This window comes from Tarenaya hassleriana, unplaced genomic scaffold (assembly GCF_000463585.1).
Source record: "Tarenaya hassleriana unplaced genomic scaffold, ASM46358v1 Cleome1, whole genome shotgun sequence".
NCBI lineage: Eukaryota > Viridiplantae > Streptophyta > Magnoliopsida > Brassicales > Cleomaceae > Tarenaya > Tarenaya hassleriana.
In genome coordinates, this window is record NW_010960187.1 from 4987594 (window position 1) to 5001305 (window position 13712).

The following is a 13712-nucleotide window of genomic DNA, read 5'->3' on the forward strand; positions in this document are numbered from 1 at the left end:
CCTACCCCTCTTCTGTTTCATCTTCTCTCTGCCCCTCTGCCTCCATTTCCACCGCCGGTAAGCCCAAATCCCTAACCCTCTCTTCCTCCTTCCTCCCTTTTTACTCTTTCATCAATCTCTCCTCCTCCTCCTCCTCCTCCGTCGTCTCTCGCCGCCCCAGCCGCGCGTTCACCGTACGCGCCGCCCGTGGGAAGTTCGAGCGGAAGAAGCCCCACGTGAACATCGGCACGATCGGCCACGTTGACCATGGGAAGACCACGTTGACCATGGGATGACAGTGAACTGCTCGAGCTCGTGGAGCTTGAGGTGCGCGAGCTTCTGTCCTCGTATGAGTTTCCCGGTGACAACATCCCGATCATCTCCGGTTCTGCTCTGCTAGCTCTGGAATCTCTGACCGAAAATCCTAGTTTGAAGAGGGGGGAGAACAAATGGGTCGAAAAAATTTACGAACTTATGGATGCTGTTGATAGTTACATCCCAATTCCGCAGAGGCAGACTGATCTGCCATTCTTGTTAGCCATTGAAGACGTGTTCTCCATCACTGGTCGTGGTACAGATGCCACAGGCCGTGTTGAGAGAGGAACCGTCAAGGTAGGAGAGACAGTGGACATTGTCGGATTGAAAGAAACCAGGAACGTCACAGTCACTGGTGTGGAAATGTTCCAGAAGATCCTTGACGAGGCCATGGCCGGAGACAATGTGGGCCTGTTGCTTAGAGGAGTGCAAAAGGATGATAAACAGAGAGGAATGGTGTTGGCCAAGCCAGGATCCATTACTCCTCACACAAAGTTTGAGGCCGTTGTGTATGTGTTGAAGAAAGAGGAAGGGGGAAGGCATTCACCATTCTTTGCAGGATACAGGCCTCAGTTCTACATGAGAACAACTGATGTGACTGGTAAAGTGACTAAGATTATGAACGATAAAGACGAGGAATCGAAGATGGTAATGCCGGGTGACCGTGTGAAGATGGTCGTGGAGCTGATCATGCCGGTTGCTTGTGAGCAAGGAATGAGATTCGCTATCCGGGAAGGAGGGAAAACGGTCGGGGCAGGAGTTATTCAGTCCATCATCGAATGATGCAATGGTAGATAGTGAGAAGTTGTGCTTGATCTCTCTTCCCCATCTGGTGAGATTGTCTTGCAACTAGTTTTTTTGCATCAAAATGTCAAATTGGCATAAATCTTGTGGTGCATCACTTCATCTTAGCTGCTGAAATCTCTCAGAATCCACATTATGTATGTGGCAGTATTATTTGTTCTTCATCACCAAATTCATGATCTTATGACCAATGTTTCTCAGACATTGGCACGGGATGTGAATGTTCTGGATGTCTGAAATTTGGAAGGCCATTTCCTCGTAAGGTATCACAATAGCCGAATGTGACGCCTTTTCTTTCTTTGCTTCTCTTATATAGAGAATGAAATAAGTAGTATTACAGTATATTTCGACATACATGGATATTCGAGTGAAATATCCACCATAACACATAAAACCGTACGGAAAGTACATATAACAACGACTCTCTTTTTTTTTGTATTGGTTGGAAGTGGATAACATCGATTCTCACGTATCAATGACACAAATTAATGAAAAGCTAAGGCGAGTTGGCTCCAGAGACGTGGGAACTTCCGCGAGCTCTCGGACTGCAGGAAGGTGGTGTCTCTATGTTTGTCGGATTACGGCAATCTTCATCAGGTTGCATCGTCTTCTTCCCTTTTCAATGTTTAATTTTTTATAACAATATGTCATTCACCAATCAATATACAGTCTTATACAATCTTATACGATCTTAGCTATCAGAAAAAAAAAACAATGTTGATAAGATTTTATGTATGTTCTTAGGTGTAACATGTTTTTTTGTCTATGGATGTGTGGAAAGACAAACCGGTGAATGGGAGATGTGTTTCTGAAGCACGAAGAGCACGAGAGTTGCTGTATGGGACATAAAGAAGAAACAGAAGCAGAAAGAGCACAAGACCCCAACGCATCGCCGCCTTCGTCTCCATTTTGTTTTCCTCTTGATACCACACTCTTATATCTCCTGTATGTGTGTGTATGTATATATATAGCGAGAGAAGGCTCGCGAGAAATTTCAAAGGAAGGCATCAGCCACCGATAAGCTGACCTTTCGTTCCTTGAGTAATTTCCCTTGTATTTCATTCGGAAAACGAGGAGCATTTCATGTCAAAAAATGAAAATTCTACAATCCGATTTCCAACCATGAACCAAAGAACAGTTCAGTCATAATATACGTATAATTTCTTCTCATTGGTGAAATCTGCAAGTTTTGTACATGTTTGAACAGGCCAACACGGTTACGGGTTAATAAACTAATAATTTAGTACCACCAAAACCTGTGTAATAATCATGAACATGACTGTGAAACTCATACTATATAATACATGTAAAATATAATTACGTATCTAAAGGTTATACGTATATATGTATATTCGCAATCTGAAGTCTTTTGGTTACACTTTATCGAAAAAAGTCTTTTGGTTACAACTACTTTCAAGCAACCTGAGTTCACTTATAGCAGATTTTTACACATAAAGGGGGAGCTGTTTTTTTCCTTCTCTTCAATACGTTGGCCCTAGTGGTTCATATCTCAGATCCTTCGCAGTGATGCCAACCTCTTCTCCAGCTCCTCCACTTCAGGAGATTCGGTGCTGTGACAATTTTTAGCAGTCAGAATAACATTCATCCAGATGCAATGCAGTAACAGTTGTTCTGTAATTGTGCCATTGATCAAACTAAATGAATCAAAGCTTCCTTCATACCTGTTGTTTTCGCTGTTGTTATTACCGGTTGTTGGAGCAGCGGTTTTTGTTGCAATCCGACCCTTTGGAGCTGAAGATAACTGTTACGCAAAAAGGAAGAAACAGATTACGCAAAACTCGCTTGAGAAATGAGAGTATACTTTCATCAGATCAGTTTCGTAAGGAAAGAAACCAACCTGAGATGCAACACCGACACCAATCTCATCGAGCACCTATAGCATATAGCAAGGACAAAGATGTAAGCACCCATAGCAGATAGACGAAACTGGAAACTCTTGGGAAAGGAAAAAGAAAAAGTTCATATATATGTGGGTGCTAAAAATTGCATACCTGGTTGGTAAGCTCTTCTGTTTCCTCTTCAGCCTCATCTTTGTCTAGCGTTTCATCAATAGCGTCTGACATCATCTCTATCTGCGAAGAACAGAAAACAAAAGAAAATAAAAACATGACAAAGTCTAATGCCATGTGTCTACCTCAGCCCAGTTACCAGTGTTCTTACAGTGTTGTAAATATTGAGCCTGAGAATTGGAGTTACGTGCTAAGAACTAACCAGAAAAGAGGAACAGTCAGCATAAAGAAATAATGTTACCGTCATGTCCAGTTGTGCAGATTGTTTCTGGAATTCCTTGATCACTTTGGCTTGTTTTATGGGTGCCATTTGCTGAAAATGCACAAAAAAGTAAAAACTATAAACGTGTGGAATCGTTAAAAAGGAATAGTGACTATGGAATGGAGTGCACTGTGATAAGCTAGAATGTGTCTTGCTCGTTGTGGTTTTCTGGATTATCAGCCTGCAACTAGAAGTTGAGTAAAATTTTGCCAATCCAATTATTAAGGGTTCCTCTGATGTAAAACCTGCAACGGGATCTTCGATACAATTTTTTCACACACATCATAATCAGTCTTTGAATACCTTGTTCATGGCAACCATAGCCTTGGTTGCACCCTTCATGCCAGACGAAATTGAGGTGCTAGCATACAAGGCCTATCAAATCGAAAGAAACCAATAATTGATGTTTAGTACGTGAAATATGCAAACTTTAAATATCTCTTTAGTCGATGTAAACTAGCACTGGGAAGTACCTGTGTATGAGTCGCTACACCTCTAATTTGGGCCCGACTTCCCTGCAAGTTGGTAATCTGTTGCCTCAGACGAACAAGTTGACGAGCTAAAATCTTGGTGGCCGCCTGATAGAATGTTTAAACAAATAAAACAGCCAGATAGAAATAAAACTTAGGAGAGTAGCGTGAAGAAACATGTTATGAGGAGACTGTCAGAAACTGTACCCAGACAGTCTATGTTCAAATTGCAAGATATATTGCGAAAACCGGATTTCAAGAAATACACTGGCTGAGATGGGTCAAATCGACTGCAAACTAAGGCAATTGAAGGGCTCCTAACTGCCGGGACAGTTCCTACTCTAGTCAGCAACTTTTGCGTGTGCTTTTTTTGGGATATGATATTGAAATCTAAGTGAGAAATGTATCTAACTCCTAGTGTACATATGTCAAGAAGCAAAAATTCAAAGCCCAACTTTTAGAGTTAATGCATAAAGTAATCTTGTTCTCTTAACAAAGCTCAAGGCGTTGGAAACTGTAACTGTGGTCCCTTTCATGCTTCCTCCCAAGTATAAAACTTGATTACTAAAAAGAAATTTTCTAGCCTTTGATCGCATTTGTCAATTTGCTTAGCTGAACAAACCAGTGTAAGCGTTTGTAAAGACCAAAAGTGAAACTTCAACCTCTACTAGCCTAATGCATAATAAGCACCAAAAAAGGATTGCAATGATCAAGTCCACAGCTCTTCAAATGAAGCGAGATCTGGCTTCGCTACAATGGGGAGGAAGTCGAAACTTGCCTCGTTTCCAGTCTTAGCTGTTTTCTTGATCTCTGCCACTAGCCTCTTTTCCTAAACAACATGTCATTAAACAAGTAAGAAAAATAACATAATATTATAGTGGTGGATAAAAGATCCAGCGGGGGGAGGGGAGGGGGATGAAAAAGAAAAAAATCAAGTACCTCCAATTGAAGAGATGAGATCTCACGTTCAATACCTGCAATGACATTGGCAAGAAAGCAGGTGACATGGAGGCATTGCAAATCGCTCCTTCTCTTTCAACTTAGACAACGAAATAGAACTGGATTTGTTGCCTTTATTTAAATGTTTAGTGAGAACAGGGAACTCGAGTGAAGAAAGAGTTCATATTATCAACAATGCAAATCAATAACCGGAAAATATGACCATCTGTCCAAACTCAGTTCAGATCAGGCTAACTCTTTCAGAATTACAAAGGAAGATTAGGAAAACCATACTTTAATTCTAAAGAGAGAGAGGAGCATTACCTCGTGTAGCAACAGTCATTTCCCTCTTGCTAGTGCGCAGAGCATCTGCATAAAGAAATAAATTTTCCCGGAAAGATTCAAAAAAGGAAAACATCCGATCACTTGGGAAAAAACTGAATCCGGATAAGTTACTTATTCGGAGCTACGGCACGACGATACATTCTGTAACTTAATTTTCCCTAATTTCCTGGAAGCACGAACCCACAAAAATGTCCATCTACAGAGTAAGAAACAAGCAATGGTGAAATACAGGCGACATTTTCCAGAATTTTCCTAGAACCCTAGGAACAATGACAGATGGGTCTACTAAAACCCTTTAGCTAAAAATTTCACCACTACAAGCAACGATTATCGGAGATGAAAGGAGCTGTAAATGTAGAGAGAGAAAAACCAGAAAATTAAAGAATACCCCAAGAAAAAAAGGGAAGAATTTGAGCTTACCTTTGGGGGAAGTCTTCTTTCTGAAGATGTTCATGACGATTGATTATATTCTCGGCCCTCTTAATCGAGCAACGAAGTCGCCGACAAACCCTAATCCTCGTGCTTGTGAAAAAAAAAACCCTAATTACGCCGTTGCGTTAGCGATGTGCAGAGAATCAGAGTGAAGGAAGGAGTGATCTCTCTCTCTCTCTCTCTCTCTCTCTCATGAACCCTACACCTTTCTAAGTATTGGGGAGCGTGCTCTAATTATTCAACGGTACTTTGGAACTAGCCGTTACAGATCTTCCCAAAATTATTTGATTCACAATAACATGTTCCTTTTTGTTTTCTTCAGTACTTTATTTTTTCAGGAAATTCGATTATATTTTGTAAATTTTAAATTAAAATTTTCATTCTCTGAATTTTAAATCCATCTTTTATTCCAGGTTTTCTTTAATTGGTTGTGAAAAAAGAGTAAATCCACCATTTAATTAGTAACAACAACAAAATAAGCCATGTGATTTACTCTTTAATTTGGATAATCCCACTGGTCGTGAATCACAAACGCGTCTCCGTTTCAATATAAACGCGCGTTTTGAGGCCAAACGGTGGAATCAGTCCACGCATTTGACGAAACGGGCAAACGGATCCCCGAAGGAAAGTACACGGTCAAATCCAAACGCAAAACCAAAATTACGAGAGTTTCAGATTTATCGAACGCGAGAGAGAAAATTGGGGAGAGAGATAGGAGAGAGGCGAAAATTCAAATCTGTCCCCTTTTTCATTGTCGAATCCGCAAAACCTAATTGTTATCCTCCGCTAATTGGGGATTAGCGGGGCAGAGAGTTCGCAGGTGTTTGAATCGATTCCTACCTATCTCCAATCGGTGTGATTGAGAAGGATTTTTCTTTTCCTTTTACAAAATTTCTGAGTTTTTTTTTTTAATTTCTTCTTCGTTCAATTCGGGGGTTTAATTCCTGCGATATCCGATTTGATTTCGATGCAGAGGGTCACGCTTTGGATTGGATTTGGATTTCGGTTCAAAGTTTGCTCTTTTATCTCTTTGTTCCGGGGCTAATCAGGTCAAATTCTAGGATTTTGGTTTTCCCACTTGTCGCATTCATGGCTTTTTGTTTGTCTCTGCGATAGAATGAACTATGGAGGAATTAGGCGCGTTTAGAGTCGGTTGAATTTAGAGAATTGTTAGGGTTCTTGTGTGGTGTAAAGTTCTGTCAAAGGAGATTCCTTTTGAGCATTGATTTTTGGTTGTGGACATGGCAGATATGCAGGACCAGCTCGTATGCCATGGGTGTAGAAGCATTTTGCTCTATCCTAGAGGAGCAACAAATGTATGTTGCGCCTTATGTAGCATGATCAACATTGTTCCTCCTCCTCCTCCTGGTATCATTTTCTTTGCTTTGTTCTTGAGATTTTCAGATTTTGTGCTATTGTTGCTGCTATATCGAATGATTAGGGAATTTGCAAAATCATATTACCCTCTACTCGACCAGTTGAATGAAAAAGTGGGGTTTAAAAATGGGCTCACATGCCTCACCTTGATCATCACTTGCTGTAGAATCAGGATGAGAACAAAGCTTACAGCATTCGAGATTTCAGCTTTGATTATAGGAAGATTATCTTATGAGGAACAAAACCTTTAGAGTAGTTAGTATTAGAGGAGAATAGAGGAGCCTTCTCTCCCTAATGTCTCTGAACAAAGTCCGCGCAGGGGTGGACATGGCTCACATTATTTGTGGTGGTTGCCGGACAATGCTTATGTATTCACGAGGGGCAAATAGCGTAAGATGTTCTTGCTGCCAGACTTTGAACCTTGTACCAGGTACAATCAACTAATCTCTTTGAGTGCTGAAAAGTCTTTTGCTCTCACCCGTCATCAGTGCTCCTTCTTATTGTTTGTGTTGTGTTGTTCTCTCGGGATTCCTACATGAGGTTGTACACTTCCCAAATATATATACCTGAATCAGAACACGCTATTATTCTAGAGTAGTGTAAAGGAAGCTAAAAGAAGGTTTAAGAAGTATGATGAATGTTTCTTTGTGTCATAAGCTGTTCCTTGCTCCGCCTTTCCTGTTTCATAGATATTTATGGTAACTATGGGCCTATGGCCTGTATGTCTACTTGTTCAAGTCCAAATGGCTTACAGAACAGTAGCAGTATCACTCTTTTGTGTTACCATTTCTAATGTTGACCGCCAAGTCCAAATGCCTTGAATGGTTGGAGTTTTTAGAGTTTTTAGAATCCAGAAACCAAAAAACTACCATTCAAGTTTTCACAAAATTACTTTTGCTAGAAACTTGGAAAGCCGTTTTAGTGGAAACATCAATGAAAAACCAAAAGCTACTTTTTTTAGTTTTCAAATATTATAGAATCCAAAAACCTAAAACCAAAAACTAAAAACAAAAATCTAAATACTAAAACCAAAAACCCAAAATAAAAACCATCCCCATTCAAAGCCATAATCTACTTTAACTGTTTCTTATTGGTGGCCATCTGGATGTTTGTTTTTATTGTTACCATCCTAGATTGCAGCTAAGAACAATGCTAGTTTTCTTCCTTTATCAATATTTCTCTAAATTGCTGGTACCATGTGTATGTCAAAAGCACACACCAATCAGGTGGCACATATCAACTGTGGGCATTGTCGGACAACACTCATGTATCCTTATGGAGCATCATCTGTTAAATGTGCAATCTGCCAATACGTTACAAACGTTAATGTGGGTAACAGAGATTTCCTATATTCATCCTTAGATATCAATTTTCATAAATCCTGAGTATATTTTGAAGATTATTGTGATAGAACATGGTCTCTGATTTTATACATTTGATTTGCTACAGATGGGCAATGCAAGGCCACATATCCCTGCAAACCGGCCAAATGGAACAGCTACTCCCGGGACAATGCCCTCTACATCCACTGTGAGTTATCAAATACAACTTCATATTAATCTCATATAAAATGTGGTTGAACAGCTCAAAGGGTACTTACTCGTTTCGTTGTTGTCCTACTCAGACACAAACTGTTGTCGTGGAGAACCCCATGTCTGTTGATGAAAGTGGGAAATTGGTGAGTGTAGAATACTACTGCCCATGATGTTTGACAAAATCACATGACTGGTTTTTGTATACTATGGATTGAAATCGGACGAATGTTGTAATAATAACTGCAGGTAAGCAATGTTGTGGTTGGAGTCACGACCGATAAAAAATAACCAGGGGCAGTTTTTGGAGATCCATTCTCATCTATTTCTGCGGTTGGTTTGTGCATATTACATACAATCAGAACTGTCTGTTGATATATATATATATATATATAATGTATGTATGTATGACTTTGGGGTTCCTTTTTAACCCGGAGGCTTTTGCATAATGTGGAATTTGTGGGTTTCATGAGAAAGGGTTTTGTTCCTTCTGTTTTTTTCTTCTCTCTTTTCTTTCACCGCATGGAAGTGTGATCTTCTTTGTGTTGCAGACTCTTGAAAGTCCATTGTATTCCGACATTCATAAGACAATATGATGGTATGTATAATACTAATATATACTCCTCTTAGTTATAACATTCACAATATTTTTTTCGACATGCATGCATGGAGATAGTTTATAGGATTCGGACAGTAGTAAACCAATTTTTTTCAGAAGGCTACGGTCAAACTAGCGCTGGGTAGATAAGACCTGTTCAGAATGTGGGTTGAATGTTCAAATAATAACATGAACAGGAGACATGATAACTTGCCACAAAAGAATAAGATCTAACCATTTTCACTGATTATTCACAACAACCATAACCTAAAAATAAATAAAACTTACAAAAACTCAAAGTTAGATGGTCAGACCACCCCATCCCCACCCCCCAGTGAGACCAAAAACAATCTCCACAACTCTTTATATAATGCAAACATCTTCTTTGTCCCCTCCATCGTTACATACATTCGCACTCTTGTAACTTTGTATCACAATATTCTGCAACAATGGCTGCTCCAGCTGAGACCGGGGAGAAACCTAAGATGGCAACCGAAAACCAGAAGAGTTGGAAGATATTGTTGGTGCTGAGGCTGTTTGCGTTCTTGGCAACGTTAGCTGCAGCCATTGTGATGGGACTCAACAAGGAGACAAAGACGTTTGTCGTGGCCACCGTTGGCACTACTCCTATCAAAGCCAATGTCACTGCCAAGTTTCAGCACACTCCGGCTTTTGTGTAAGCTTTTCTTCCTTGTTTTTCTCATCATATAACCACATAACCTTTGATCCTGTAATAAGGGTCCGATCATTATCTGCTCATGTCACTCCGAGTTCATGATCCAGATGTTTACGGGCAATGACATTAAAGAATCAAAGTTGAAGCAATTACTTGTGCTTTGATCTTTTGTTTCTGTTCACGTGTACATTAAACGGAATCTAATCACATTTAAATTCTTGTCCTAACCAATGATATCTCTGAGAAACCCATGGAACTAGTCTGATCAATTTCAGACAGGTACATGGCTTAGTTTATTACTGTCATGGACTTTTACTGACAACTGATGGAAACAATATATAATGTATGGGGAAAAAACCAGGTTCTTTGTAGTAGCTAATGCAATGGTGAGTTTCCACAACTTGCTGATGATGACCGTTCAGATATTCTTCCGGAAATTAGATTACAAGGGCTTCCGCCTCCTTTCCGTCGCCATTCTCGACATGGTACATACACACACACACACATACATTCACAGTTAATCATGATATATATATGAATTCAATCTATCTCTTACATATATATATGCGTACATACTGATGACGTTTCTTTGCTGTGTGGGGGAAACGCGAAATGAAAAGATGAACGCGGCGTTAGTGTCGGCAGCCGCCAACGAAAAGAGAAGAGAAAAACAGAGGAGCCAGAGAAGAAGATGAAGTACGTGGTGGTTACAGGAGGAGTGGTGAGTGGACTTGGCAAAGGCGTCACGGCCAGTAGCATCGGCCTCGTCCTCAAATTCTGCGGCTTCAGAGTCACCGCCATTAAAATTGGTATCGCTTCTTCCATGGTGACGTGCGCCAGCCGCAAACGCGGCGGCGTTCATGGCGGAGGTGGGGAAGAATGGAAACAAACACGCGAGGTGGGAAAAGATATGCGACAAGTTCGAGACTTACTGCGACCATGGCGGCGGAGCCCTAATCGCCGCCTTCGCCGGAGTCATCCTCATGCTCCTCATCGCCGTCGTTTCCATCTCTCGTCTCTTCAATCCCAAATCCACCGCCATTCTCCGCGATTTGGCTCATTTTTCCACCGAACGGAGTGAGAATCAGCTTAGCCATTTCGGCTTCTGGTGCGTGTAATCTTCTCCATAGCTCTCGGATTGCGTGCTCAGGTACCGGTTCTTCGACGAAGTCGGATTTTCCTTTGAAAGACTTTGACGAACGCTTGCGTTTCGCAAGAACGTCGATGGATGTTCCCTCTGGGTACTCTGCAAACCAGACAACCGACTCTATCCAGCTCATCTCCTTACAGTCTTCCCTCGCGAGACCGAGTTCTGGAAACTCCTTGTCCATTATGGGCAATAGCTTGTCCACTGGACCGAGATAGAGCCCTGGGAACGATGCACGAACCCTTGCCTTGTCCGATTTCTGCAACATGACCCGGATGAACAGATCGTCAGTGACCTTGTCTGCAATGTTCTGCCATCGCTGGATGATCTTCACAGCTTCTTGTTCTGTTGTTGTCGTGACGTTGAACACTGTTAAGGTCAAGGGAACATCCACCAACTGTATCTTCCATGACAGAACAACTCCGAAGCTTGACCCACCACCTCCACGAATAGCCCAGAAGAACTCCTCTCCCATGCCTTGCCTGTCAAGAAACCTCCCCCTCGAGTCAACCACTTGCGCGTCGACTATATTATCAGCGGCTAAACCGTATTTTCTCAGCAAAGTACCGAACCCTCCACCGCTAAACTGACCTCCAACTCCGACCGTGGAGAAAAGACCGGCCGGAAAGGCCAAAGTCTTGGACTTTTTCGCAATCTCATGATACAGTTCCCCGGCTGTAGCTCCGGCTTGGACCCAAGCGGTCTGGGTATGGGAATCTATGCTAATAGACCGGAGATTAGCCAAGTCGATGACGATGAATTCGGTAGGGGCAACGTAAGAGAGGCCTTCGTAGTCATGCCCTCCACTTCGGGTTCTGATGTGGACACTGTATCGTCTTGCGCATCTGATGGTGGCTTGAACGTGAGAAGCTTCGAGGGGAGTGACGATGGAGATCGGTTTAGGGGTTTCGGGAGATGAAAAGATTGGATTTTGAACCGATGAATGTAAGATTTCAGAGAAGGAAGAGGAGTTTTGGGTGTGTATGACTCTAGAGACTAGTTTGGAGTCGTTTAAGTGGAGAGAGAGACATTGGAAAAAGGGATCAAAGGAGCTGGAGGCTAGAGCAAGAACAGGAGACTTCAACGCAATCAATAACGCAAGAGAGATCAAGAAGCTCTGCAACTTCATCGTTCTTTCAAGTCACGTGCTGTGAGAGAGAGAGAGAGAGAGAGAGAATGTGTGGTGACTGGTGTGGTATGTATTGATAAATCAGATCCAGATCCAAAGCAATTTTTCATCCAATCATTGACATTATAATAAAAGGAAATATCATGTACCAAACTCCGATATAAAATTATAACTTAAATATTGTTATAAAAGTAGTGTTTCAAAGTTGAAATGATTTATGATTAATATATATATATATATCGCAGGTGTTTGAATCGATTCCTACCTATCTCCAATCGGTGTGATTGAGAAGGATTTTTCTTTTCCTTTTACAAAATTTCTGAGTTTTTTTTTTTAATTTCTTCTTCGTTCAATTCGGGGGTTTAATTCCTGCGATATCCGATTTGATTTCGATGCAGAGGGTCACGCTTTGGATTGGATTTGGATTTCGGTTCAAAGTTTGCTCTTTTATCTCTTTGTTCCGGGGCTAATCAGGTCAAATTCTAGGATTTTGGTTTTCCCACTTGTCGCATTCATGGCTTTTTGTTTGTCTCTGCGATAGAATGAACTATGGAGGAATTAGGCGCGTTTAGAGTCGGTTGAATTTAGAGAATTGTTAGGGTTCTTGTGTGGTGTAAAGTTCTGTCAAGATTTTTTTCATAAATATAATTCATTTTCAGTTTTAAAATACATCTTTTAATTATTATTGATATCTTTAAAAAATTAGAAAATTAATTTAATATTAAATTTGAATTAATATAAATTTTTTTATCATATTTAATTTTTATAGTATTATATTTTTTATTCAATAACATATACACCAAGTTCATGATTTTATATATATATATATATATGCGTGTATACTTATACATTTCAAGCCAGGCTTCCATAGATTGAAGAAGAATTCAAGATACAAGTTAACAAAACATACTTTGATTCTGCAATTAATAGTCTACAGAACAAGAATATAAAACACAGAGACTTAAATCTGATTCATTTTATTTTATCGGACCGATGTGTCCAAATAATTTCTAAACATAAAGTCTATCAATTTGGGATGAAGGTCGGGGGAATGCTTTGTTCGTTCTTGAAGAAGTTGGAAGGATCATACTTGGTTTTCACTGCCATCAGTCTCTTGAGATTTCCCCGGAAATACTTTGTTCCATAGACCTTAGCCTCTTCCACGTTTGTCTGATTACTCGGATTGCTTCCGACGTCGATGTCCCTGTAGTTCAGGAACGCTTCTCTAGGGTTACTTGACACGTACGGTTCCGCAACTTTGTACAGCTCATTCATCAGATTCAGATTCGTGTCTGTGGAGTTATTGTCGGTCCATATGGCAAAGTACTGAATCTTGAACAAGTTCCCTTTCCTGTGAGGGAACGGTGTGGAAGTCTCCGGGATACGGTCCATCACTCCACCGTACGGATTCCACTGCATCCACAAGCTGTTAAACTTCAGCATGCTCTTCCACATCTTCTCCATTCCCTCCTTCGGGATCGGTCTCTTGACGTAATCTGACTTGCTCTTGAATGAAATTCCCGGGCTCGTTGGCCTATCCAGAAGCACAGTCGTCGGCGTTCCGGCAGGGAAATCAGCCCAGAATACCGTAGAGTTAAGCCAACTCATTTCGATGCAATCTTGGCGCTTTAATCCCAATTCTGGCAGATTCTTGTTCACTATGGCCAACAGATTTTC

At 40.9% G+C, this 13712-nt stretch overlaps 5 protein-coding genes across 10 annotated transcripts in view; 2 read left to right on the forward strand and 3 right to left on the reverse strand.

Moving 5' to 3' along the window:
- Positions 1–264: 264 nt before the first annotated feature.
- On the forward strand, positions 265–2221 carry LOC104824825 (elongation factor Tu, chloroplastic-like; the record flags this gene model as incomplete). Its single annotated transcript, XM_010556999.1, has 2 exons — positions 265–1126; positions 1548–2221. A coding segment is annotated over one exon (813 nt), but the record flags the coding sequence as incomplete, so codon positions are not given.
- A 184-nt stretch (positions 2222–2405) lies between these two features.
- LOC104812011 (vacuolar protein sorting-associated protein 2 homolog 2) lies at positions 2406–5773 on the reverse strand. The gene is made up of 11 exons (XM_010538939.2): positions 5565–5773; positions 5124–5168; positions 4800–4834; positions 4639–4689; positions 3864–3968; positions 3694–3765; positions 3370–3441; positions 3111–3191; positions 2957–2992; positions 2781–2860; positions 2406–2669 (listed from the first exon to the last, which is right to left on the reverse strand). The coding sequence occupies exons 1-11, from the start codon at positions 5596–5598 to the stop codon at positions 2609–2611; spliced, it is 672 nt and encodes a 223-aa protein (XP_010537241.1). The 5' UTR covers positions 5599–5773; the 3' UTR covers positions 2406–2608.
- Positions 5774–6167: 394 nt separating this feature from the next.
- On the forward strand, positions 6168–9118 carry LOC104812036 (protein LSD1). Of its 4 annotated transcripts, none has more exons than XM_010538980.2 (8): positions 6168–6429; positions 6550–6625; positions 6825–6944; positions 7264–7383; positions 8166–8281; positions 8403–8483; positions 8578–8631; positions 8735–9118. In XM_010538980.2, exons 3-8 carry the CDS (start codon positions 6827–6829, stop codon positions 8774–8776), a joined length of 531 nt encoding a protein of 176 aa, XP_010537282.1. In that variant the 5' UTR covers positions 6168–6429; positions 6550–6625; positions 6825–6826; the 3' UTR covers positions 8777–9118. The 4 variants fall into 4 exon arrangements, with proteins under 4 accessions (XP_010537282.1, XP_010537276.1, XP_010537289.1 ...); XM_010538974.2 differs by having other exon boundaries at positions 6168–6396; XM_010538987.2 differs by lacking the exon at positions 6550–6625 and having other exon boundaries at positions 6168–6396.
- Positions 9119–9293: 175 nt separating this feature from the next.
- Positions 9294–12132, reverse strand: LOC104812018 (berberine bridge enzyme-like 6). 3 transcript variants are annotated; one of them, XR_771546.2, is made up of 3 exons: positions 10692–12132; positions 10118–10235; positions 9294–9811 (listed from the first exon to the last, which is right to left on the reverse strand). XR_771546.2 is itself a non-coding variant. In XM_010538961.2 (2 exons), exon 1 carries the CDS (start codon positions 12033–12035, stop codon positions 10713–10715), a length of 1323 nt encoding a protein of 440 aa, XP_010537263.1. In that variant the 5' UTR covers positions 12036–12132; the 3' UTR covers positions 9294–9811; positions 10692–10712. The 3 variants fall into 3 exon arrangements, 2 of the variants coding, with proteins under 2 accessions (XP_010537263.1, XP_010537251.1); XM_010538961.2 differs by lacking the exon at positions 10118–10235; XM_010538949.2 differs by lacking the exon at positions 9294–9811 and having other exon boundaries at positions 9900–10235.
- An 850-nt stretch (positions 12133–12982) lies between these two features.
- Positions 12983–13712, reverse strand: part of LOC104812055 (berberine bridge enzyme-like 4) — a 1876-nt gene continuing 1146 nt past the window's right edge. Inside the window, exon 2 of the mRNA XM_010539011.1 lies at positions 12983–13712. Within this exon, the coding sequence (XP_010537313.1) occupies positions 13062–13712 (651 nt within the window). The 3' untranslated portion in view covers positions 12983–13061.